Here is a 27303-nt window from a genome sequence, read left to right as displayed (position 1 = left end):
TAGTTCCACCACACTTTATATCTAATTCCAACAGTCATTCTACTTCTACTAGTATTCAACCATATAAGATAACTGCCTGAAATATTTGAGCCAATCCCTAACATAAATCAAATTTTAGATGACAAGAAAAAGTGAAACCTCGAAAACTCAAGATAGGAATGACTGATCAACTTTCAAGAGGACTTCAGTGGCCTTTGAAGGCTAAGGATGTCCAATTGAAACACACATTAAAGTGCTTGTGAATTGCTTTCCACCACTCAAATTCATGAGAAAAATATAGAATCTGAGTACGAGTTCACGAGGTTTCACTATACTGCCATGTCAAGCATTAGTGCCACCACGCTAAAAGGAACAACAATAAAACACATCATGTAAAGCTTTGTGGTTGTATTTTTTGTAACCAACACATTTTTATAGTGCAATTTTACATGTGACAGTTATTTTGGATAAATGACTACCACTGAACCAGAACTAATAAAAATATAGCCATGACCCTAAAGAGTGAAACCTTGTTAACTCAAGCTCAGTTCCATATAAACTGACATAAAACAAGAAACAGAAGAGAAAAAAGATTTACAAAAGAAAAGGTACAGTATCTTTTACTACAATTTGATCAACTATTATGAAGTCCAGTTCATATAAGAGGCAGCTGTACACATTTGAACTTAGACTTTGTAGCTACGGGTGTCAGTTCCTCTCACCACCCTCTCTCGGCTAAAATAGGTAGACGTCAAAGTCCATCAAGTCGCTTAGACTGAAATCAAGATCTGGAATGTCCACACTACTATCATACGTACTTCCTGTAAATGACTGTTTCCTAGGACGCCCACGCTGTCTCTTGGCCGGAGGCGGACCGGTATGTTCGTCAGTCGACTGCGCCTCAGATTGCGACACCAGACAAGTGGAGCTCCCTAGAGTGGACAGTCGAAGGTTAGCGTCAACCTCCATACTGCCCACGCTGTCTAGGTCACCCAGGGCTTCTTCTAGGGCCTCCTCCAGATCAAGAATCGGCTCCAGGCGTTCTTCCTCTTCACAGTCAATCAGGCAACCACTAGACAGGCTGCAAGGCAAAAATGTTTGCAATCTACAACTTTACACAGAGTCAATTCCCTCTGAAATATATTGCTACAATAACAGAGGAAAAAGACTCTATAGCATATTCACCCTGCTAACACCACATATTCAATGTGAAAATGAGAAAAAAGATTATGATTTACATTAGTCTAATAATAATACTAAATATAATTATACTTAATCATATTCATTAGGCCTCACTCAGTAAAACAGAAATCTGCCCTCTCCAAACAACCTAAAAATAAGGGAATTTCCCAACTATAACTTAGATGTAATGGCAAGAACAGCACTTAGGCATTAACACCACCATGTAGAAATTGTTGGACACTTATCTGACCTGCTTGACTCAAACTAAAAACACAGGAAGGAAGGAAGGAAGGAAGGAAAGAAGGAAGGAAGGAAGGGAGGGAGGGAGGGAGGGAGGGAGGGAGGGAGGGAGAGAGAGAGAGAGAGAGAGAGAGAGAGAGAGAGAGAGAGAGAGAGAGAGAGAGAGAGAGATCTAAAAGGAAGGGGGATAATTTGCAAAACTTCTTACAGCTTACACTCAGGAGTATAATGGATGAAGATTATAGAACCAATAGGATATCAGCAAAGATTAAAACCTGACTTCTGTTACTTTGGCCACAAATATTTACCCAATCGGAATAATGCATTCGTAACAAATAAATTAAAGAAATAATTGAAGTAAAATTTCTTCTCATGTTATTGCAATTTGAAAAACAGAACTAATACTGCAAGCAGACAGCACATGATAATATTCCAGAAAGAATAAAGCTTAGTTATTGGAATATTAAAATTGAGTGAAGATTATTCTTACCAAAGCTCAGCAAGATATGGCATTGTCTCTAAGCATATCATCAAAATTAGGTTGTTTTCTTGTATAAGCAATAATGAATTAACTTTTAATAAAATTTATGGGAAGACCGACATATTGAACTGGTATCTGATACAATGATCAATGTATGTGACAATATATGGGATTTAGCTAATGATAAGCATCATGTTAGTTTACAATGTATCTAGAAAGCAGAGAAATACAAATGTTTATATTAATAGCCGCATTTACTCAGGCTAGTATATTCCATGTAATGTAGTTCATATTTTCATTAAAATAAAAAAAAATATTTCTATAATCAACTGATATTCATATTGCCTCTTCTAGAGAAGCTTGGTTTATCGATTTTTAACCGTAAAATGTCTAAATTTTCCCTTCAATAAACACATGTTCTTAGTAAAGGAAGGAATACTAGCCGCAAGAGGTAACCGACACACCAGTCTCTCTGCCTCTAAGTTTTGAAGTAAAAGTTACATTATATTTTGGATACCACAAGGCAGTAGGGAGGGTGGGCATGCATATGAACATCAGCTCAGTATAAAATTATAAAAAGTTTATCAAAATTGTTTATTTCTATGAACCTTCCCCAATATTCATACTGCTAACTCCCACACTGCTGGAGGTGGGACATCAGTGAAGGAAAGAGATAGGTTAAATTTAAAAAAATAAAAAATAGACCATGGTTAAGATTTACTACCCTAGTCTACTGTATACTACTTTTCAAAGAGCATGAAAAATACTGAAGCTATTTAAAATACCAGACTGTAGATTGTCTTGTTAATCATAGTCCTTGATCAAAATGATACTTTCAATTGATTACAAATTGATTATGTATCAAAATAATACCCCATACTATCTTAATTAATCATAAATTCACTGAACACAAAATAAATTAGACCACAGCTCTACAGCCACTATGAGGCATAGAGCCTAGCAAACTTTATAACCAAACCAGGATTCTCTACGTTTGCGTAACTAAAACAAACTTGGTACACCATTGAGTTACTGAAAAAAAACTTTCCAAAGAAAGGTTCTACAAAATATAAGGGCAGCAGTTCTACTACTAACATCATGTACCTTCACTTTCATCCCCTTTATAAGATTTGGACATAATTCTTTGAGAGCTAATGTGACTAAACAGAGAACTTTGAATGACAGATTGCTCTTTTGGTAATAGGAAGATTAGGGACCTTAATACCAGAAAAAAAATTAGGTACAGTAACTTTAATACATGGATTTCTGTCCAAATAATAATGAACAACTCTACTGGACAAAGAAACCTGTATTTTGCTGAAATGCTTTCATCCATTTTCAGAAAGGATATGATAAATTTGAGGCAAAATAGATTTTTAGCCCTGAAAGACACAATCCTTTTCTTTTCTCAAAAATTTATGGTACTTAGACAACCAGCACTTGAAGTTCACTGTGTTAAACTGAAGCTAATGCCAATTAAAAAAAGGTTTTAGCTATGAGATCTTCAGGATAAAAATTTCCAACAGTAAAGAATTCTAACCTTTTAAATACAGAAATACCTTAACCTTCAAGTAGACTAACTGTATGTGAAGTAAAAGTTTACCCAGAGTCGTCACTTGGTCGATATTTTGCTTTGTCATGAGAGCAATGAATTGAGGTACGAGATCGACTCCACTGAAAGATGGCACAGTGAGCACAGGTTCCCCCAATCTCCAACAAGCTTTCTCGTTCTCTTCAAATGCTCATATCTTATGAGTCAATACAGATTTGTTGGGCTTGCAGTTTCTTGCTTATGTTTTGTGGGAATTCCTGATTTTCTTGTAACCATGTTTGGAAAAAAAGTATGAGCTACTGACAATGCAGAGAGGTTGATGATCTCCAGTGAAAGAAAGCATGAAATTGTCGAGAAACATGAAGAAAGTGTATAAGAAAAGAACTTAGCCAGGCAGTACGAATGTTTAAAGTCTACGTTCTGCTCGATTTTGGAGAGTTGATTAACAGAGCTATTTAATGATGCTTGCCTAACAAGTTTCTGAAACATTCTGAAAGGGAGAATAAAACACGTCCTTGGGCAGGTTTACTAAGAAAAGGACTTTAGTTAAGTGGGGAAAGTGTGGTAGAAAACCCAAGAACTAATGAAGGTGAAGAAGGTGAAGAAGGTGAAGACAGTGACAAAAGTTAAGATAAGCAAAGAAGTAAAAATTAAAAAACTATAAATAGATAAATAAGAAAAACACAACTGTGAAGTAACAATCAAGTTTAGGGACACGTAGTGTACAGTATGTAGTGATAGCAAAAAGTCCACAAGTGTCTTCAATCCTCCTCAGCCTATCTCCTCTAATTTCCATCTCGCCTAGTGACTTCGGTAAGTATACTATATAAAAACATTTTATACCTTTATACACTTTCTAATATGTTTTCATACTATATTTGTCATTTACAAATGTCCTATTTAATAACATGAAAGTATGGGGTGGCAGTGTGTAGGTTGGAACAAATTCAGGGCAGACAAGTATTTCAATATGAAAAATCGGTTTTGTGTATGAACAAATTGAGCTACGAGCTCAGCCACAGAATAAATTAAACTCGCAGGCCAGTTACCATGGTACTACACAAGGGTTTAGCTGCAGAAGGATCTAAAGTAATTAATAAAACTCAAAACTACGAGAAGAACTCGACTCTGTAATGCGCAATGAACAATCCAAACCGTTATGGAAGTCAAGCTAGCTTAAGCAACATGGAAGGCAAGTTGGACTTGCCTCTGACGAGAGAAGAGAAGCTCGCTGGTCTTCCAAAAAAGGTAAATAAGTAAAGATCTACAAACTCATCCCTAACTTGACAAGTAATGGGAGTTTTGCCTTTTGAACAACATTGCTTCTGATAACACCAAGTATGTTTTCAAGTGTTGTGCCCTTCGGACCACTGCAAAGACAATCAGCAATTTTATTTTGTTTCAAGTTTTACCTTTTATCTATCATTTTAGCTTATTTACCAAGTCCAACAATAATATCATTGATAGATCAAACAGCAAACATACTCCACAAAAAAACCACGAACAATCTAGAAGATCATTAAAGATGAGCCTAGCTTCAAAACAATACCACCAACAAAGTCTATGGGGTACATTACACCAATAAAACCCACAAAACATATTTCCTCCTTAGTTACATTAAATTAAGTGCAAATATAAAGTACATGATTTTTAAAAAAATAACAAATTCGTAGACAATTTGTATTTTTCTTATCTATACAAACCTTAGCTATTTAATCGGGGTATTACTTCAGCGAAGCCGAAATGATGAGCCATTAAATTTTCACGAGGGTTAACTACCCACACCGGTAGTTAGCGGGGATAGGGGAGGATAGCTCACTTTGCTTGGAGGTAGAACTTCAAGGGGGATAGGGCTGGCGGGTAAGTTTGCTTAAATAGCTAAGGTTTGTATAGTTAGGAAAAATACAAATTATCTACTAATTTGTCATTTGTTCTGTAACTGAAATATAAACCACGCTATTCAATAGGGGTGACTCACCCATTAGGAAGGGTGGATGTCCCAGCCAATCTGGCTTTTGGCTTCTACCCGGGGCTCTTCATCCGAGGGTATAAGTACTCAAAAAATAAGGAGTCCCTGCGCCTTGCAAGGTTTGCGGCCTACGCAAGCTATGTGATGAGGTATGTAGAAGTGTGACTGCCCTGGTAAAGTTTTTCCAAGTTCTTCAGAAGGGAAAACTGTGCAACTAGGACTTTCCCAATACCACCTCATCAGGGTATGGGGATGCAACAGTATTAGTCTTAATACTATGTACACAAGGGAGTATGGTTTACCTGCAGTGGTTTGAGGTCAGCTATGCAGAGAACCCAGGATGCTGCGTTCCCCAAGAGAGGGGAGAATGAAGAAAAAAATAAGGGCCAGTCCAACCTTTTCATTCACGCAGACTAAAACCAGGTAACAATGCCCTCAACCTTCTTCTATTTGTCCAATAAGGAGCTTGAGGTTTTAAACCAGCTGTTGTGCAGCCACCACAGGACCGATAGAGAACGTATCAAGTCTCCTGTGGGTCACGTCTTGCAGGTAGTGGGATGTAAACGTGGTCTGACGCTTCCATACCCTAGCTTGAAGAACCTGCGTCACTGAGAAGTTTCTCTTGAATGCCAGGGACATAGTTACGCCCATGACATCATGAGCTCTGGGGCAATGTGAAGGAGGATCTGAATTCAGTGCAAGGTCTATTGACCTTGCGAATCCACGCTGAGATGATGTTCTTGGTGACCCTCCTCTTGGTCCTTCCTGTGCTGACGAATAGTGCACGTACACGAGGACGGGCTACGGCAGTTCTCTCAAGATACAGCCTCAAACTCCTCAATGGGCATAGTAAGAGATGGTCTGGTTCATCTGTTACAGTACGGAGACTAGAAATCCGGAAGGAGTCGAATCGTGGATCAGCTACTCCTGGGTTCTGAGTCTTAGCAATAAACTCAGGGACAAAGCTGAACGTTACCTCTCCCCATCCCCTTGAATGGGCGATGTCGTATGAGAGACCATGAAGTTCACCGACTTGCTTGGCCGAAGCCAAAGCTAGCAGGAACACCGTCTTCCAAGTCAGGTGGCGATCGGTTGCCTGCCGTAATGGTTCATAGGGAGGTCTCTTCAGAGACCTGAGAACTCTCACCACGTTCCATGGAGGAGGTCTCACTTCTGACTGGGGGCAGGTAAGTTCACAACTCCGTATGAATAAGGAAAGTTCTAGCAATGGAGAAATGTCCATTCCTTTCAGTCTGAAGGCGAGGCTTAAGGCTGAGCGATAGCCTTTTACTGCCGAGACTGACAGGCGCATTTCTTCACACAAATGCACGAGGAACTCCGCTATTGCTGGAATAGTGGCATCGAGTGGAGATACACTCCTTCCACGACACCAACCACAGAAGACTTTCCACTTTGCCTGGTAGACTACTGCTGATGACTTACGCAGGTATCCAGACATCTTAGTCGCAACTTGTTGCAAAAATCCTTTCTGAGAGAGGAGATACTGGATAGTCTCCAGGCGTGAAGTCGTAGCAAAGCTACGGCTTTGTGGAATATGTTGGCAAGTGGTTGTTAGAGTAGATTGTGTCATGGAGGGAGTTCTCTTGGAGGTTCCATTAGGAGCTGCAGAAGGTCCGGAAACCATTATGCGTGATGCCATGGCAGAGCTATGGGGGTCATTGAAAGATTGACCGATGTTCTGGTCTTGTTGAGTACCCTCCTCATCAGACAGAACGGGGGAAAGGCATAAACGTCAATGTTGTCCCACCGTTGTTGGAAAGCATCTTGCCAGAGAGCCTTGGGGTCTGGGACTGGGGAACAATACAGCGGGAGCCTGAAGTTCAGGGCTGTTGCAAAGAGGTCCACAGTCCAAGCACCCCACAAAGTCAGTACTTTGTTAGCTACTAGATGATCCAAAGACCACTCGGTACTCACTACCCGAGATGCTCTGCTCAGGTTGTCGGCGAGCACATTCCTTCTATTATTCTTATTATTATTACTAGTCAAGCTACAACCCTAATTGGAAAAGCAAGATGCTATAAGCCCAAGGGCTCCAACAGGGAAAAATAGCCCAGTGAGGAAAGGAAATAAGGAAATAAATAAATGAGAATAAATTAACAATATATCATTCTAAAAACAGTAACAACGTCAAAACAGATATGTCCTATATAAACTATTAACGATGTCAAAAACAGATATGTCATATATAAACTATAAAAAGACTCATGTCAGCCTGGTCAACATAAAAACATTTGCTCCAACTTTGAACTTTTGAAGTTCTACTGATTCAACTACCCGATTAGGAAGATCATTCCACAACTTGGTAACAGCTGGAATAAAACTTCTAGAATACTGTGTAGTATTGAGCCTCATGATGGAGAAGGCCTGGCTATTAGAATTAACTGCCTGCCTAGTATTACGAACAGGATAGAAGTGTCCAGGGAGATCTGAATGTAAAGGATGGTCAGAGTTATGAAAAATCTTATGCAACATGCATAATGAACTAATTGAACGACGGTACCAAAGATTAATATCTAGATCAGGAATAAGAAATTTAATAGACCGTGAAGTTTCTGTCCAACAAATTAAGACGAGAATCAGCAGCTGAACACCAGACAGGAGAACAATACTCAAAACAAGTTAGAATAAAAGAATTAAAACACTTCTTCAGAATAGATTGATCACCTAAAATCTTGTAAGACTTTCTCAATAAGCCAATTTTTGTGCTATTGAAGAAGACACGGAATGTGTTTCCCAAAAGTATATTTGCTGTCGAGAATCACACCTAAAATTTTAAAAGTCATACAAATTTAAAGAAACATTATCAATACTGAGATCCGGATGTTGAGGAGCCACCGTCCTTGACCTACTTACAATCATACTTTGAGCTTTGTTAGGATTCAACTTCATACCCCATAATTTGCACCATGCACTAATTTTAGCTAAATCTCTATTAAGGGATTCACCAACCCCAGATCTACATTCAGGGGATGGAATTCATGCAAAGAAAGTAGCATCAACTGCATATGCAACAAGCTTGTTTTCTATGCCAAACCACATGTCATGTGTATATAGTATGAAAAGTAATGGGCAAAGAACACAACTCCGTGGAACACCGGAATGCCCGGAATGAAGCGTGCCGATAGTGGTATCAAGTGGATTTCGGCCCATCTCAGTATCTCTACTGCTAGATGGGGTAGCTGCTGCGAAAAAGTACCTCCTTGCTTGTTCATGTAAGCCACTACTGTGGTGTTGTCGCTCATCACCACCACTTAGTGGCCCACAAGGAACTGTTGAAGGGCCAGAAAGACAGCCTTCCTCTCTAGGATATTTATGCGGAGGTACTTTTCTGACTCTAACCAGAGGCCTGAGGTCGTGTGGTACATCACGTGCCCCCCCACTTTTTTTTTTTTTTTTTTGAAGCGTCTGAGAACAGCACCAAATCAGGGGGCAGGACGAGACGATCCACTCCCTTTCGAAGATTCTCGTCTGTTAAGTTCCGCTGATCCCATGGGGATCTGGATGTCCGGGGAGTCGTGAGCTTGATTCCACCGGGACTTGAGTTGCCACTGGAGGGATCTCATCCCGAGTCGACCATTGGGAACTAAACGAGCCAGCGATGAAAGGTGACTGAGGAGACGTAACAACGTTTGGGCTGAAAGTTCTTCTCGTCTGAGAAAAGGTCTTGCGACCTTTCTGTCTTGTTATCCTGTCGTCTGATGGGAAGTCTTGGTGGAGATTGGTGACTATGATCATGACTAAGTATACCAGTCTCTGTGTAGGAAGCAGAGAAGACTTCTCAAGATTTACCATGATCCCCAGAACCTGGCAAAGTCTCAGAAGTTTGTCTCGGTGTTGAAGAAGGGTTGACACAGAGTCTGCTAGGATTAGCCAGTCATCCAGATAACGGAGGAGACGGATGCCAATCCTGTGTGCCCAAGATGACACTAGGGCAAACACTTTGGTGAAAACTTGGGATGCTGTGGAAAGACCGAAGCACAGCACCTTGAACTGGTACAGTGATACCTCGGTACTCGACCATAATCCGTTCGAGATCCGTGTTCGACCTCCGATTTGTTCGAGTACCGAATTTTTTTTCCCCATAAGAAATAATGGTATATATTCTATTCCGTTCCCAAGCACTCGAACAGGCCCAAAATATTAATAAAACGTGTACCTAAACAACAATAATTATCTAAATGTGTATGAAATTGGTCAGAAAATCCTATAAAACAATTTTAAACCATTTACTGTACTAAAATAAAACAATTTTAAACCATTTTCTGTACTGTAGTGAACATACCTTTGAGCAGCGGTTCGATGGCATACAGGGATGGATGTGGAGAGGATGGAAGGGGGAGGTTACTGCTTGGAAGGAGAGTCCCCTTCCATGATGTGGCGGGGTAGTTCTCCTTCAGGAGTTGTTTCTCTCTCCAATGAAAGGGTGGGCAGATCTATTTCAGGGGTTTCTTCTCTTCTTTGTCTCTTCTTTGGAGGAGAAACAGGCTTTGATGTAGCAGCTTTCTTTTCTTTTGTGAAAAACTGGTCTATTGTTAATTGTTTCTTCCTCCTCTGCAGTATTCTTCGAAAATGATACATGACACTATCATTAAACATATGCACTGCCCGGTTTGCTACTGCAATTTCTGGGTGGTATTTTTCAGCAAAAGCCTGCACATCTGCCCACTTGGAACAAATTTCATTGATGAGAGAACTTGGAACATCCTCCCTTACCTCATCCTCTTCTGAAGATTCCTGCTCCACAATCAGATCCTGCTGCTGTTGTTGTTGCAGGTGCAACAATTCCTCCACAGTCAACTCGGTAGAATGGCTTTCTACAAGCTCATCAATATCATCCTTGTCGACCTCAAGCCCCAAACTCCTGCCCATGACAACAATTTCCTCAACGACATCAGTGTCATCAGAAATTACAGGGGTAGCAGTGCTTGGACCCGCCTCTGGTTGGAAACCTTCAAACTCCCTCTCTGTGACACATGATGGCCACAGCTTACGCCAGGCAGAGTTCAATGTCCTATAGGTCACACCTCGCCAAGCTTGGTCAATCATGTTAACAGAGTTGAGGATGCTGAAGTGTTCCTTCCAGAATTCCTTTAGGGTCAACTTCGTGTCACTGGTCACTTCAAAACACTTTCTGAAAAGGGCCTTGGTATAGAGTTTTTTGAAGTTTGAAATGACCTGTTGGTCCATGGGCTGGAGTATGGGAGTAGTATTGGGGGGCAAGAATTTGATTTTGATAAAGCTGTATTCTTCTTTCAAGTCATCCTCGAGACCTGGAGGATGTGCAGGAGCATTGTCCATAACCAGAAGACATTTCATTGGCAAGCTCTTTTCAATGAGGTAAGCCTTAACCTGGGGGGCAAACACTTCGTTTATCCACTCAGTAAAGAATTGTCTTGTGACCCAAGATTTAGTGTTCGAGCGCCACATAACTGGTAGTGCACTTTTACAAATATTATTTCGTTTGAACACCCGGGGGTTGTCCGAGTGGTACACTAACAAGGGTTTGATCTTGCAATCGCCACTTGCATTTGCACACAGCAACAATGTTAGCCTATCTTTCATTGGCTTGTGACCTGGCATCTTCGTCTCGTCCTTGGTAATGTACGTATTGGCTGGCATTTTCTTCCAAAATAACCCAGTCTCATCACAATTAAAGACTTGTTGTGCGATCAAATTTTGTTCATTTATGTACCGATCGAATTCCCCCACGTATTTATCGGCTGCAATTTGATCCGAACTAGCTGCCTCCCCATGCCTAGTAACACGATGAATACCTGTTCTATTACGAAACTTTTCAAACCAACCCCTGCTCGCTTTAAATGTAAATGAATCACTTTCACTGGTACTCGGACTTTTCTTCACTAATTCTTCATAGATATGCAACGCTTTTTCACAAATGAACGCTTCACTAACACTTTCCCCGGCCAACTGTTTTTCTTTAATAAATATTAAAAGCAACTTTTCCATCTCCTCAATCACTTGTGGCCTTTGCTTAGTTACCGCCGTAACTCCCGTTGCAACATTCGCCTTCTCAATCATTTCTTTATGCTTTAAAAACGTAGAAATGGTCGACTTCGCCATTCCGTATTCTACCGCTAAATCGGACACTCGTACACCATTCTCATATTTCGCTATAATTTCCTTCTTCAACTCGATCGTTGTTCGCACTGTTTTCCTCTTCTCCTTCCCCTTAACACTCATTACTTTCTTGGGACTCATTATGAAAGCTAAAAAAGCAATTAAAAGCACTGAAAATCACTAAATCACAACGAATGCTGATCGCGCGTTGTCTGAGTGACGCTCTCGAGAGAACTGATGCTTCCCGAACAAGCGAGAGTGGCCGAGATGGCGCGATCATCACAAAGCCCATGCGGTCGTCACGTGTTCGGCTGGTCGAGTACCGAATTTTTGGTCGAGCACCGCAGCAAAAATTTCTCGAAAATTTTGGTCGAACTCCGAATTGTTCGAGTATAGAGACGTTCGACTACCGAGGTATCACTGTACTTTATGTTGTCGGCACTGACTAAGGCACTGAACCAAGGCTGCTGACTGAAGGATGTACTGTCAGACAGATCCCCTGAGGGGAAAGGGACCGAAGGTTCCCTACAAGAAGTCACTGTAATAGGTGGGTCCGCCTTAGAAGCCAGTTTAGAGATCATGAACCCCTCTGCTTGTGTTTGTTTCCCTTCTCCCGCAGGGCGTACTGGAATGCGTTTGCGGGGAAGGGGAATGAGGCGATGGGGACCTTGCTGCGTGTAGATCCTGCGCCTGTGCCTGTTGGTGTGCGTGCTTGCGCGGGAGAATATTAGTGCACGCGCGCAGGAGAATCTTGCCGCGCGTGCGTAGGTGAGAGTAGGCGCGAGGGCACGTGGTGGCGCACGCGTGTCTCTGTGCGTGCTCGCGGGAGATATTTGGCACGCAGGTGAGTGCAAATGTCCAGGAGAGCGCCGGCACGCCAGTCAGAGTTGGTGCGTAGGTGAGGGCTGCAATGTGATTGCTGTCTCACTTACAGTGTTCTTGTGTGCCGGATAATAATGGCACGCGGGAGTGTGTTGGCGCGTAGGAGATCATGGGCACATTGGAGAAGGGTGCGTAGGCATTGATGTAAGACTGTCTGAATGCAGCGGAGGCTCCTCTGCAGGGGACTGCATCGACGACGATGAACCAAAGAGGCGCCTCTGGGATACCTCTAAGGTGAAGAGGCCTTCCGATGGATGCGCCCTCTGGGGGCCGTTGGATCAGCAAGCTGACTGTGCGCCGCAGCAGTCCTCTGAAGAGGAGTCTTTATAAGTGAACTCCCCCGAGGGGGAGAAACACTTGCAGGAGACAGACCTTGAACTTAGTTTCCCCCATGGAAGATGATCAGGAACGGGGGAAACTAAGTCAGCAGCAACTGATATAAAGTCTGGAGTGGCAGAGGAGATGGATGAAACCGCATTAGACACTTCTGACACAACAATGTCGACAGGGGTCAGGGAATCTACCTCTGACGGCGACGATGATTGCTTAACAGAAGCACCCATGAAGATGAACTGCAGCAAGGCTTCCTTGGAGGGCGGACCCGTAAGCCCAAGGAAGACCAAATCTGTAGGAGGGGAGTTAGTGACAAGACCTCACCAGGGGGGGAGAGGTGGGGCTGCTTCGCTAGGGAAGCAACATCATCTCTTGAGAACCAGGGTTGGCCGATAATAACTTGGACTACGCTACTACTCGACGGTCTCTCGTAAGAGAACAAATGAGTAGAAGCTTCGGAGGAGGGTCGGGAGACGGAAGAAGAGGTCTTGTGTTTTTCTTCCTTCAAAGAAACCTATGAAGGAGAAATATCCCACATTGACTACTACTTCCGCCGTCGGGCAAACCTCTCCCACTGGGAGGAACATCCTACACTCATTGCACTTATTAACACTATCACACCGTAGACCTGTGCATGAAGGACAAAGAGTGTGAGGATCAGTCTCCACCGCCGACATATATGTCCCACAAGGGCGGCCGGAGAGTCCAGGGCAGGTGCGCATGGTCGCAGAAGTCAACTTCACACACACACACTAGAGAAAAAGAAAAAAAGTCATTAATGGCTGACAATACTCGGCGAGGATGAAGAGCAGCAACGTCCATTCACCATCCAAGCCGAAAGCAAAGTGAGCTCAATCACAGGTGTGTGAGGGGGAGCGGTAGCAAGCTACCCTCCCCTAACCACCCTCACTAGCGGTGTGGGTAATTAACCCTAGTTAAAAATTAATGGCTCATCATTTCAGCTACGCCGAAAGTAATACCCCTAATAAATAGCGTTGTTTGTATTCCAGTTATGGAACAAAAAGGAATTCCAGAAATGCTAAGCAAGTCAAATCACTCCATAAAAGCAATGGTATTAAATCTTAAATAATGAATTTTAGTAGGTACTAGGATTTTTTGCACTGCACCCCACCCTCCTTTTTGCTAGGTGACCTCAACTTATCATCCATTCTGTTTAGTTTCTTCCTAATTAGATGTCTAACACTTGTTTCTTCACTCATAATTAAAGAATACCTTTGGTCAACCATTTTCATTCATAAGAATCTAGAAATGCGAGTCATTTTATTTGTTTAAATTCCCTCATGACTTATATGCGTAATTACAATGAAAAAAAAAAGGCCTCATATTTCTTCACTGTCTAACCATCATAGAGACAAAATTGTCAAAAATAATTAAGGCAGCAAAAGTATCTTATAGTCACAACCTATTAAACCACCATTCTCACTGACCCATGAGCAAATTTCCAAACTTACTGGCAACTGATACAGAGTTGATGGGACTTGAACAAGGTATTGTTATTTCATAACACGAGAATAGAAATACTTGAGCATCATCAACATTAAGGTACAGTTATTTAATAACATGAGAACAGTTGTGGTCATTAATATTCACACTACTATTTTTTTTTTCTTTTTTAAAATTAAGGCATGAACCGAGTTCTCAATTTTATTCACCTCATGTACTCTCTAATTGAAATCCCACATTGTCCAAATCATCATCTAATTACAAGGTTACAGGAAGCCAAACTAGTGGTAATAGGTACAAAACACAGAATTGTGGCCCAACTACTGCACAGTTAACTATGAGGAAAACACTTGCATCAAGAAACAATGATTACCACTACTTTTGCTATGTAATGAAAATCTGAATAACATAAAAACAACTGCATAAACACCAAACCATTAACGATAACAACAAGGTATTTTAACCATACTACTGAATCTCAACTATCATATGCAGTGAAAATTAATTTTTCTTTTCTTATCCCAAAGTGATGGGAGAAAATGATAACGACAAAAGAAAAATGGGACAACGGGGGGAGGAGAGAGAGTGAGAGAAAAAAGAGAGAGATTGAATACAGTGAAGAGGGAGGCCAATGACAACCTTCTAAATTCAAGTGAATCCATTCAGCCATATCGCTTAAAAAAACTAAGGAGTTATTAAAAGGGAAAGAGAGCCCACACCACAAAAATTGGAAGAACATTAACTTTGTAAATACACCTCCAGAGAATTCAATCCTAACATACAACTGTAGATATTCAATAAAGATTAGATCTTTGGCTCTATATATTAAAAAAAAAGCTGGCTCACTACTCTTGTCAAAAGAAACCAGTAGGTCACATTTTTACAAAATTAAATATTCAATTTTCTTCAACACAATTCCATCATTCATATTTAGCCAGTCTCGGTATCTGCAAATGCCCAGACAATTGATTCTCTTGTCTCAAGAGACAGGAAATTGTTAAGCTACTGCATCTGTGTAACCCGAAACCCTGAGTGAAAGGCCCACTGACATTACTAGGTATTTTAACAATACCACAGTTTGAATACATGACTCATACACAAATGGGTACAGGGGTATGACTTCAATATGTATTAAAATTTCATTTTTATCCAATAAAATGCAGTAATCAATGGATATAAATGATGCAATGACAATCTCTAAAAATGATTTGTATCCAAAACTAGACTTATGCTGTTAACTGAAGAGTACATTTAAATAAATGTTTTGCTGTTATCACAGCTAGGGTTGACCTACATCAACAGGGATTGGTTTGATTTATGAATCCGGGCTATATAGCCTAATTCTGGGGCCTGCGAGACCATTCTCCATTCAGCACTTTAAATGAAACTGAGGAAAAGATTGCAGTTACCCAATGAAGTAAAAATTAGAGAGGTTTGATAACATGATGGAAGAGGGGAAGGTAGAATGGTGATAAAGGAAGTGCAGCTAGGGCCCATAATGAATGCTGAAAAGATCCTTAGGTAGTAGGTTAGCCAGGCCACCAGCCACCCATTGAGATACTACCACTAGTGTTATTGGATCCATTGACTGGCCAGACAGTAGTACATTGAATCATTCTCTCTGGTTACAGCTCATTTTCCCTTTGCCTACACACACCAAGAAGTCTGATCGATTCATTCTTTACATACTCTCCTCTGTCCTCATACACCTGACAACACTGAGATTACCATACAATCCTTCTATGCTAAATGGGTTAACTACTGCACTGTTATTGTTCAGTGGCAAGTTTCCTCTTGATAAGGGTAGAAGACTCTTTAGCTACGGTAGGCAGCTCTTCTAGGAGACTCCAAAATCAAACCATTGGTCTCTAGTCTTGGGTAGTGCCATAGCCTCTGTACCATGGTCTTCCACTGTCTTAGGCTAGTGTTCCCTTGCTTAAGGATACACTGGCACAATGTTCAATCTTATTTCTCTTCCTTCTATTTTTTTTTTATTTTCTTTTTTATAATTTATATATGAGATTTATTCTAATGTTACTATTCTTATATTTCAATTGTTTCCTTTTCTCACTGGGGTATTTTCCCCGTTGGGGCCCTTACCCTTATAGTATCTTGCTTTTTGAACTAGGATGAAGCTTAGCAAGTAATAATAATAATAATGCAGTGGCATATAGGGATTGGGTCACATTGGCTACTCATCTGATATTTGTGGGTCCAACAAATTTGGCATGTAGAGATCCAAGGCCTACTAGATAACAGACTAAGGCATTAAGCGACAATTTGATACTTAAACCACAACACATTCTATATCTACGTATATGCCATAATGAGGGAAAAGTGAGAGGTTAGAGGATGAGGATGAAAAAACCTTTACATCCTCTTTCCAGATCCATCACAAAAAACATTTCGATGAATATTTTCTCGTATAAAAATAATTTGCATTTACAAACAACACATGTAGATATAGCTCCATCTCGAATAATGTTGCAGTTGCTTCCCCTACGTTGTCTTTCAACATATTGAAGACACTGAGGATGACCTGCTTGTGCTGATAGCAAATGGTATTTGCCTTAGCACTTCAAAGAAAGATCTTGAAGGTGACAGTACTCTTGTTCTTTCAAAATAAGAAAATATGGCTCTGATGAGGGAAAGCAGGTGATTTTCATGCTGGTTGTCAGAATATGTACCTTTCAAACTAAATGACCAAAAGTTTTTAAAATATAAAATGAAGGAAAGGATAATTCCATAGGTGACCAACCTTTCATAGGAGTGACCTTTTCTAAAAGGGCATGAAGTAACCCAACTCTTTGTGTGTGATTGAACTCTTCATGTGATTGGTCTTTCTTGAAAGATCATGATTTATTTAACTCTTCTTGATTATAGGGATCAAATATAAAAAAAATCCTCTTGGACTTGACTGTTTGATAATTCTTTTCCTACAATGCCTGGAAAGGATATGAAAAATTCAACATGATTAATACCTTTCTAGTATACAATGCCAAGAACCAGGTTCATTCCCTTTTGTAAAAGGTAGTGATGTGAAGGTGGGAGATGGTTTTGGCCATTTAAGAATATAAACCTCTTATTCTAAAAATTATCTGGATAGTTTCTACAAACTGTTCAATTATACAATGGTGAGTGGAAACTATTCCTGTTGATGCCACAAAAGAAGCATCAGCCATTCTCAGGTTCCATGATGACAAAACTTTGTTAAGAGGATGAATGGATGGAGTGCTGTTATATACAACTACTTTTCTTGGGATAGAAGGATGACTTGTATTACAGCTGCCTTTGGAGGAGTAAACAATTCTCTCAAGTTCTTATCGAAGGTCTTAGTATTGACCAAACTCATTTTTGTAATGTTAACATCTTAGACAAAGTAAGCAGGGCTAGAGATAAGGCTCCGTAGGATCTCGGGAGAAGACTCCTCAAGTCAGATCACAATCATTGGTCAGGACACTTCCACAGTTGAATACATCTTCATTGTAATGTTGGGTCAGAAGGGAAGGATAATCAATAAATTTATATCATTCTAGACCAAGAAAATTCTCCCATCCTTTCCAATCCTGTGACTAATTATTTCCAGTTGTGTAGAATAAGGAATTCTCACCAACTTTGGAGTTATCAAATCACAAAACATCTCAAAATAACAATGATTATATAGTAACACAGTGAGCACTTTGTATTAATTATTCAACTTGCTAGTCAACTGGATCCTGTAAACCCTCATTCAAACCTACCAACACCAAAATAAATTTAGAATGCACAAAGATAAAAGCAAAAGAACAGGAACAGAGTAAAGGCTATAAATAGCTTTTAGTTATATGAAAAAAAAAAAACTAAATCCTTGAGACAGATAGAATTTATCAGTGAATTCCAACTCACTGTTTTGAGATTTTTCTTTTATTTATATTTATTGATTTACTACAATGAAGAAGTAGTATTCAGGCTAAGATGAATAGCAGGAGGGTCTAGCCGAGGCAGGTACAATAACATCTTATTCATAGTCTTTAAGACAGAAGATAGCATCTGGACATTTGCAGACACAAATAAGGGGCTAATATGAATGATGGGTTTGATACGAGAAAAAAATTAGCTCTTAAGAAATTACCATAATGTTCATAATTCTCTCTTAGTGAGCTATATCATAGAATCATAAAAAGAAATTAACAACTGGATTTATGCTCATACAGTTTTAAACATTGAAGCAAAAGTTGTAAGGCTTTACCTTTCAATTTTCAGCCAGCTATAGGGGTTTTCACAGCAGATTAAACAGTGACATACTATGCACATAAGAACTAGGTACTTGATCATCTTCACAGCAAACAAGACAAGCAATATAAAAAACCATTTTAATAAAAACATTAACCATATACTGTACTGTATAATTCCATACAGAGTAAAAACCTCAAAAACACAAGCAAAGAAAAGAGAAAGAGAGGAAAAGAAGGGTACACATACCGAAAGATGCATATGTACCAATACTGCATGCGAGAGACTTAAAAATACACAAGGATGTTAAGCCTGTAAGTGCTGTTCTTACCAACAGGGATGGATATAGCATAATCATGACCAAATTCCAAGACCAATATAAGTGAAGTATCGCTTTCACATGCATGCGATGTCTTATTAACAATAAATTTCATCATTACAAGCATTCAACAAGCTTGAAATTTGGTCCAATTACACCAAGCTCAGGGGCTGGGGAGGGGAATGTCGGCACATGTCAAACCAAAATCAGCCGCAAAGTAAGCTTGATCATTGGTGTTGCCTTTGGCCAATATTATTGCCTGCTCTGATGTATAAAGTAGTTCACTGACATGTAATAACAGTACTACAGCAAAGGATTTTGACTGATCTTAAAAACTAAATTTCTCTGCTAATAAGCAAAATACCACAGTTAGAAAACCTACCCATGCAATATTACCTGAAATTCAAAGACAGTCATTTCTGCTTTACTATTCAAAACATGTATTACTGATGGCTTAACATCTAATGAATAGGAAAGAACTTAATTGATTATAGTAACAATGAAGGCCACTTCAAAATAAGGATAATAATAAAAGAATTCTATGTTGTGAAAATCTTCAAAATGTCTTGCTGAAAAAACTCAAACTTCTAAAAAGGTCACCAAAGAAAAGCGAACGTACTCTACATGAATGTGGAATAGGAACGTGCAATGGATATTGGGTTGATGTCGAGTTAGATGTCAAAGGTTCAAACTAGTGATGAATCTGTCGACAATGAGATGAAGCGACCCACATGTTCGCTAGCCCCGCTGTCGCCACTCCAACAACCGGCTACAGCCAAGGCGTCTGAAATTGGGAATTCTGGCATAGGTATAATTGCAGGGGCGACACATTTTCTGTCATCAATCTGCTGTTGTCCAAACAGGCGTCACATGTGAGGGGAACAGCAAATACAAGCATTGAACTATTCCTTTTTGTGCTATTCTCCCTTTTCGAGCTTTTATTATTGTATAGTTGTTCAACCAAACCACCAAGTCACATCTCTAGACTCATAATGGGATGTTTTTCTTTCGAGTTTAACCGAGTAACTTGAATATATGCTATTATTAGGAGGCTTGTACTAGCTGGCCTTCTCACAAGAGGACAATGACCTATGCCATATAAGGTCTCCCGGTGGTCTACGGATATAAAAGTTCTTCTGTCATGGCTTTAAATTCTTCATGGATTGTGGCCAAGGAGAGACAATAATCAACTTAAGACTAGTAACATTACTCTATATGCTACTCTAGTGTAAATCTCAAAACTTACACACACAAAAAATAGCTACAAGAAAATCAGAGCAGTAATTTGCAACCTTAAAATTATGACACTTTGAAACATTGCAAAGTCTCTCCTTTTGTTGGATATTAACTATTTGCCATGATTCAAGTGTTCAACATGTTTTATGGGCCAAATACAACCAATTTGTGTCTACCTAACATGGTTTATTATTTAATAAGAAATAAAGCAGTCTCTAATGCAAATAACTTGACAAGAGAATCCAGATAATCTACCTATTTTCACACTAAACCAATTCAAACAGAACCCTTCATGGCAATTTGAAGCAACTGTACATAACTGTATCTAATTTGCAAAACTTCATCTACAATCTTTAAGGAACCAATTTCAAATTCTTTCATCTTTTCATCCTTGATATTTTCATTAGAGAAACTGCACTAACAAAACATATAAAGGCATACTCAAACAAGTTTCAATATCATACCTGGGAGAGATGGGTGAGGGTGGCAGGTACGAGTACTGATCGACGGAGTTGTTGAGAGAACTCAGCTGATCAAAGGTTGTGGAGAGATCGGGAGAGCTCAGGTGGTCAGGAGTATCTATATGATCAGGAGAGTCCAGCTGTATGATCTCGGCTTGCCTTTGCCGTAACTGCTGCTCCAACTGCTGTTGTTGTAAATGTTGTTGCAGCTGCAATTTAATTTGTTGTTGTTGCTGCTGGTATTGCTGTTTATGTAGATGAAGATGATGGAAAGGAGACTGACCCAACTGAATATGAGACTCGTTATTTTCCAAGCGGTTCTTATTACTCTTGCTGTCACTACTACTCACACGCTGTTTATTCACAATATAACGGACGGGCTTTCGCACAGTTGTGCGGTTTGGTGTCTTTTTGTACAATCGCCTGGGCTCTTCATGAAGCTTCTGCAAAGATAAAAAAAAAAAAAAAAAACTTGAATCATTTGAAACCGATACAGTATTTACTTATTGAACGGGAATGGCACATGAACACGCACCATAAAATGAAAACATAAAATTTATATATTTACTCAAACCATGGTTACCATTATACAGTGGATTTTTGCTAGCAAACCATTTTAAAGAGGTTGCATTTTGCTGATAAATCTTTCTACCTGAATGAGAAATATATATTTTAACTGCAGGATACAGTATACTGAACACTCAGGAGGAAATTATGCTATACAATAGTTCTTGCTAATCACATTTCAATTCTATTAGGACACCAGATACTAAAGACATTATAAGATGAAGGGCTGCTGTTAAATTTCTGAATCAGGGGTCAGACACTGAACCAAAGAAAAATCTGTGTCGTAGCACTATCAAAAAATCATCAATAGGATAGGATCAAACATGAAGTGGAAACAAATGTAGTGGGAGGGAAACAGCTCATTATAAGGATTGCAGTATGTTGTGCAATGAAAATTCAAGAGTGACCCACTAAATAAAATGGAGTGACTCGTGATGTTTAAGATCTAAAACAAAATGATACTGTCTAGTGAACAAAAATTTTCAAGACATAACTTTTCATTGGTTACTAAAAGATCTAAAGATTCAAAACTTATGTATTTTGTCCGGATATAACGTATGACCTTGATCATTGTAAGTTAATGCTCACCTTGGGTTACGATACAGAACATAGTACTGTAGTGTTATTTCTCTGCATCATTCACTAAGCCATGAAAACAAGCAGCATTTCACTAGTCAGATTTAAAGAATAAATGACAACACACTACTCACTTTGCCTGGCTCATGGTTATGATCATGACATATCTCTTTTACGACAAGAGCTTGGCCATCAATTGAAGTCGACAGCCGGACCTTAAACGGGCAACCACCCGCTGATGTCCTGGAAAATTGGATGCGTCAAGTTTTTCACAGGGCGAGAAGTTCTGGTACATAATTTCCATTATTTAAGAACATATTTTCATACAAACTCATTCAATGCTGTCAAGGAAATCCCAGTTGTACCAGCTTGTTTTATCATGAAAAAAGAAGTACTGTACTACGTATACCAGAGTTTTCTATCATAATCTTGAGAATTTTCATCATTCTGTTTTACTAACACTGGAAAATAAGGAGTGGTGGACACAGCAGATGGAATAATGTTATAATTACCAAGTTGTTAAGTTTTCCTAAAAGAAGTGGAAACCAATGAGTGGCAGAAAGAGAAGAGGGAATAATGTCATAACTATGGGGAAAAAAAAAAAAAAAACTGGCAATAAGAGAAGATGGAATAATGTTATAATTACCAAGTTTAATACAAAATATGTAAGTGTAATAAAGTCTGCATTCTCTCCAGATTACATGTGCAAATGATTAAGGGTCAACTACTACAAGAATGCATTTAAGTTTCTGAATGAGCAATATGCTGTACATAAGAGGAAAAGATAAACTTAATCACTTATCCACATGGGTTATGAACTACTATACCACAAATCATATCAACAAGATAACTGCCAAACCATCAGAAGTTGAAATTGATTGGAAGATGAAATGAAGTACCTCAAGATCAAACTCCAAATCTGCTCCCCTGGCAGAATATGACCTGCCATTACTATAGACTCAATTGAAAATTTTTGCATGATGTTTATCAAAACAAAAAACTAGGGAAAATATAGAATGTAATCTCCAAATGCAGCTAAAATCCCACAAAGTAATCTCTGCATGCAGCTAAAATCCCACAAAGTAATCTCTGCATGCAGCTCATATCCCACAGAAAGTAATTTCCGCATGCACATCAAAGCCCACAGAAAGTAATCTCAGCATGCTGCTTAAATCCCACAGAAGTCAATACAGCTCACACTTCATGGAAGTTAAATTTTCAACTGAAAGTTACCTGTCACAGGGACATCTGGATATGCTCTCAACACCTTTAGGAGATAGAATCAATTAAGCTTTTTGATAGATATCCTTAGTTCCTGAATTAACACACTAGAAGTTAGGGGGCAAGACCTCTTTGTTAATTTAAGGTCTAGGCTCAATCTTTTTTTTTTAGATTAACCCCCCCCCACATGGTTGGAGAACAGCCTTTTGCGTGGGCAGCCAGTCTAGGTTAAAAGCCTAATAGTTCATTACAGCATCTTCCGAAGAGTACCACTGGAATTGTGAAGAAATGAATTTTGAAGTCTTTATGAATGTTGAAGAAATGAATCTTGAAGTTTCATGAATGTTGAAGAAATGAATCTTGAAGTTTCATGAATGTTGAAGAAATGAATCTTGAAGTTTCATGAATGTTGAAGAAATGAATCTTGAAGTCTCATGAATGTTGAAGAAATGAATCTTGTAGTCTTATGAATCTTGAAGTCCATGAATGTTGAAGAAATGAATCTTGGAGTCTCATGAAGGCTGAAGAAATGAATTTTGAAGTCTCATGAATGTATCTCCTGGTTCGGGAAACAAAATTTGGAGCCAATGATAGCTAACTTTCTCCCTATAGATAGTCAATGTGCTTCAAGAAGGACAATGCAAACTATATCACACTTACTATTATTACACCCGGTTGAGAAACACATACAACTATATCCCTTGGCTTCCGAATGTTGTGACCCCGTACTCTTTCCCCTCTTAGAAAATCACTACTTCAAGTTGGCAGTATCTCTCCCAGTGGGTTTAAAGGTTACTCATAATTGGCAAAGACAAGGAAGTGACAATGTAACACAAATGATTAGCACCAAAGCCCTTCTTCATTACACTAGGAGCAGATAAGGCCAGGCAATGGCTACCAATGACTCAGCAGATAGGCATATAGAATTCTGAAAACCGGCCATTCAATAGCTCCAGGATGGCGAGGTTGCAAATGCTACCAGAAGCTATCTAGCTCGAGCGAGTTTCAAAACGGCGGCCAGCAGACCGCCAAGCAGGAAGGCCTCAACAGGTTATCACAGCCCTGATATCTGAGATCAGGCTACTCTACAACTTTTATACCTTAAAAGCAATTACCAGATTAATGGAACCTGGATGCAGTATAACACCAATAAAGCTATAACTTTGCCAATAAAAGCTGGAGGCACTGCATCATGAACAAGCTGAAGGTTAAAACCCTCTAAAAGAAAATCAGATATACAAGGAATGAACAATGAGGTAACCCCATCTCAAAATCCTGTCGTCCTATGGTCATGCATACCTTTAAGACAGAATATGACATATCCTTAACACTTCCATCAATTCAAGAAGCGTGCTTGCCCAAATGATTTCATAGAAGGCACACTTTCAGACAGTTGACACATGACCAATCAGACCATCCTTAATCATCAATCAGACCACAGATTGGCTGTTGGACCACAGCAATACTCTCAAGAACACTGCAGCTTTCAATATACCTTGACGTCCAGTATGATTCTACGCATACGTATGTGACATCTCTTAACATCTTTATTTGTATCTTTGGCTTAAACTGTGAATTACTTTTAAGCCCAACAATGCCAGGTAAATGTTCAGCACCTTCTAAGGTTCTGAGAGTGAACCCCACAATTATAAAAAAAAGATGCTTAATATAGCCGAGAAAATTAAACTCCTTGACGTGGTTAAGGAAGGGAGAAGGTATGCAGAAAGATGCTTAATATAGCCGAGAAAATTAAACTCCTTGACGTGGTTAAGGAAGAGAGAAGGTATGCAGAAAGATGCTTAATATAGCCGAGAAAATTAAACTCCTTGACGTGGTTAAGGAAGGGAGAAGGTATGCAGATGTAGGTTACCATTATAGCATCAACGAATCCACCATTTGCTAAATCAAAGACCAGAAGAATATAAAGTTTATGCATCTTCAAAGGCAAGTCTTCCCATTTCAATTTTTTCCATTTAATTTATGTATGGATGTTTACAATAAAAGTAAGTTTTACTTTAAATATTGTAGTGTTTTTAAGAGTGAAGGAGGGTTTATAGAAGTTTAAATCTATATACATATATATATGAAAAACTATAACATTACATATACTATAGATTTCTGTACAAGTATATTTCCGTTTTCCAGCAATTGCAGAAGGGGTAGTTTTGAAATGTAACACCTGAGGATCTTCTGCACTCTTTAAAACTCATCAAAATGCAAACTCAATCAAATTTAAAACAAAAGCAGAAACAACTATTTTGTAACAATTTACACACAATAATAAAATAATTATACTTCAGAACGATCAAAATATATCTACCAATTAGTCCACAAAAAATTTTACCAGAAATATATCCAGCTGTTACAAAAATTAACAATAAAATCACCTCCACTTTAATGACTTCAAGAAAAACAATTAATCATGAAGATTTAAAGCAAAGTTAGATTTCATGGGGAATGACCAGATAAATAAACAAACAAGCCAAAATGTGAAAACCCTTGCACTGATGAATTCAGTGAGCAACATGCCATGATTTGAATGACATTTTATCAAGTTAATGGCTAGGTACAAGTGGAATTTCCTCAACATAATTTAGGCTTCTTATGACTAATAATAGTGTACCAAAATGTATTCCATTTCACAACTGTTACAAGTAAGAACACATTAATACACAAGGAAATGATAAACCTGTACACCTTCCACTCATGATCACTCTCATCTATCACTTTCAATCCTCGAGCAATCACCTATCTCACAGCTCCATCAACAATTTGAACAAACACGGGGACATCAAACATCTGTTTCAGCCCCTCTCACTGGAAACTTCACTCCTTGCAACAACCTTCCAATGACCTTATCACATTCCAAATTTCACACCTATACATACACATTAATGCAAATATATTTGGTTAAATATTTCTTGCATACTTGCTTAACTATATGAAAATATGATCGAACCATCCTCTAGTTTTTAAATATGAGTTTTCATTAAAATTGAACCCATAACCCTAGATGTAAAACCAGAATGCTACCAGCCATAGGGATCCAGCACCACATGGAAAAAGAAGAAACAAGAAATAAACTATAAGAGAAATGACACACCAATAATAATGTGATGCTGAATATTTCTAGAAACAGACAAGGGCAGTTGTGATTTTGAAAATTAAGATCACAAGGGCAATGAAAAATATAAGGAAAAAGGTAATCTCTTCAAAAGTAGAAAACAATGGTTTAATGTGCAGTGTCCTTCACCTGGAAGCAAAACTAAGGATTTTTTCTTCGCTCATCAAACAGGCAAATAGCCACTGAAAAGTGAACTTGTAACATGTAGTAATGTAAGGTATGCTTATTGTTATCACATGTATGAGGCATGACAAGTAAGATTAAAATATACAAGACTATACAATGTATGTTTAACCAAAGAAATGCGGCTGGTGATTTGATAACTCTTACTACCTACCAATACTATCTTCACAATCATTTAATACAAAGTAGTTCACACAGACCTCATTAACTCCCACAGGGTTGGGCTCAACTTTGCAGTTGTGTTTACTCTAAAAATATCCACACTTCTTGCAGGCATAAGTAACTAATCTGTAAAGGTTTTTAGACTGGAATTTTAGAGGTGATCAATCAATAGGGTCTAAATCCAACTGCTTTGGAGGGCGGGGGGGGGGGGGGGAACCTTCAACTAGACTCATTCTCACATCAGCATCCATCACCACTCAATGCCAAACCCATCTGTCACTCAGACCACCACCATCACAGAAAAATATAAATTCTGCAATACAGATACATAAATTTTATGGCATATTAGGCAATTCCTTAATACATATCCAACTCTAATAATACACCATTAAAAAATACTTAAGGGGCCGGCCGGCCAATGCAGTTTTTGTAAGGACAGGGCATTCAATTTTCACTAAACGTGATTTGGGACAACTCCAAACAGCATATGATTTTTGCCTCTGACCTTTGGTTTTGTGGCGCCAGTGCAATTCATCAAGAAAATTTTTTTTCAAATTCTATCTCTTATCTACTTCATACTAAGACCTGGGATTACTACCATATGACCTGATATAATCCTCAAATCAAAATTTTTTTTAAACAAATTTTTTGCTAGATCTATAATTTCTTTTTAATTTATATAGCAAATTTCACTGCTGTAGTTTTAAAACTAAGGGAGAGGATAGAATTTGAAGATCAATAATTAGTTTAAGAGATATAGGCTCAGTTACTTTTTTTTAACAAAGATAATATTAACAAATCATGATTATGATGAGTTTTATAATCCTTATTGGGTATTAAAGTAATAAGCATGTTAGGCAAAATAACTATCATTAATGAAGATCCCTTTGCTTAATATCTGCTTCTTTAGGCTCCTGGTCCACCTTGACTTATTCTGCTCTTCTGAACTCTTATTTCACCAAATTTTCTTCTGTATGAGAGCAAGATATTTTGATTGCCTTTGCATCTTTGACATGAAATTCTTACTCCAAGAAAAAAGATGAAAAACCAAGAAAATGCCA

The 27303-nt window shown here is 38.9% G+C and overlaps 1 protein-coding gene across 2 annotated transcripts in view; it reads right to left on the bottom strand.

Annotated features, from left to right (window-relative positions):
• Positions 1 to 372: 372 nt before the first annotated feature.
• LOC137631077 (uncharacterized) overlaps positions 373 to 27303 on the bottom strand; it is a 59952-nt gene continuing 33021 nt past the window's right edge. For both annotated transcript variants that reach the window (XM_068362683.1, XM_068362684.1), the window contains exons 3-5: positions 21687 to 21795; positions 20413 to 20852; positions 373 to 1060 (exon numbers count right to left, since the gene is read on the bottom strand). In XM_068362683.1, coding sequence (XP_068218784.1) covers positions 715 to 1060; positions 20413 to 20852; positions 21687 to 21795 — 895 coding nt within the window. In that variant the 3' untranslated portion in view covers positions 373 to 714. The remainder of the gene's footprint in view (positions 1061 to 20412; positions 20853 to 21686; positions 21796 to 27303) is intronic.

The sequence above is a fragment of the Palaemon carinicauda genome, chromosome 39 (genome assembly GCF_036898095.1).
Source record: "Palaemon carinicauda isolate YSFRI2023 chromosome 39, ASM3689809v2, whole genome shotgun sequence".
NCBI lineage: Eukaryota > Metazoa > Arthropoda > Malacostraca > Decapoda > Palaemonidae > Palaemon > Palaemon carinicauda.
Note: the sequence above shows the minus strand (reverse complement) of the source record. Positions and strands in the feature narration are given on the sequence as shown.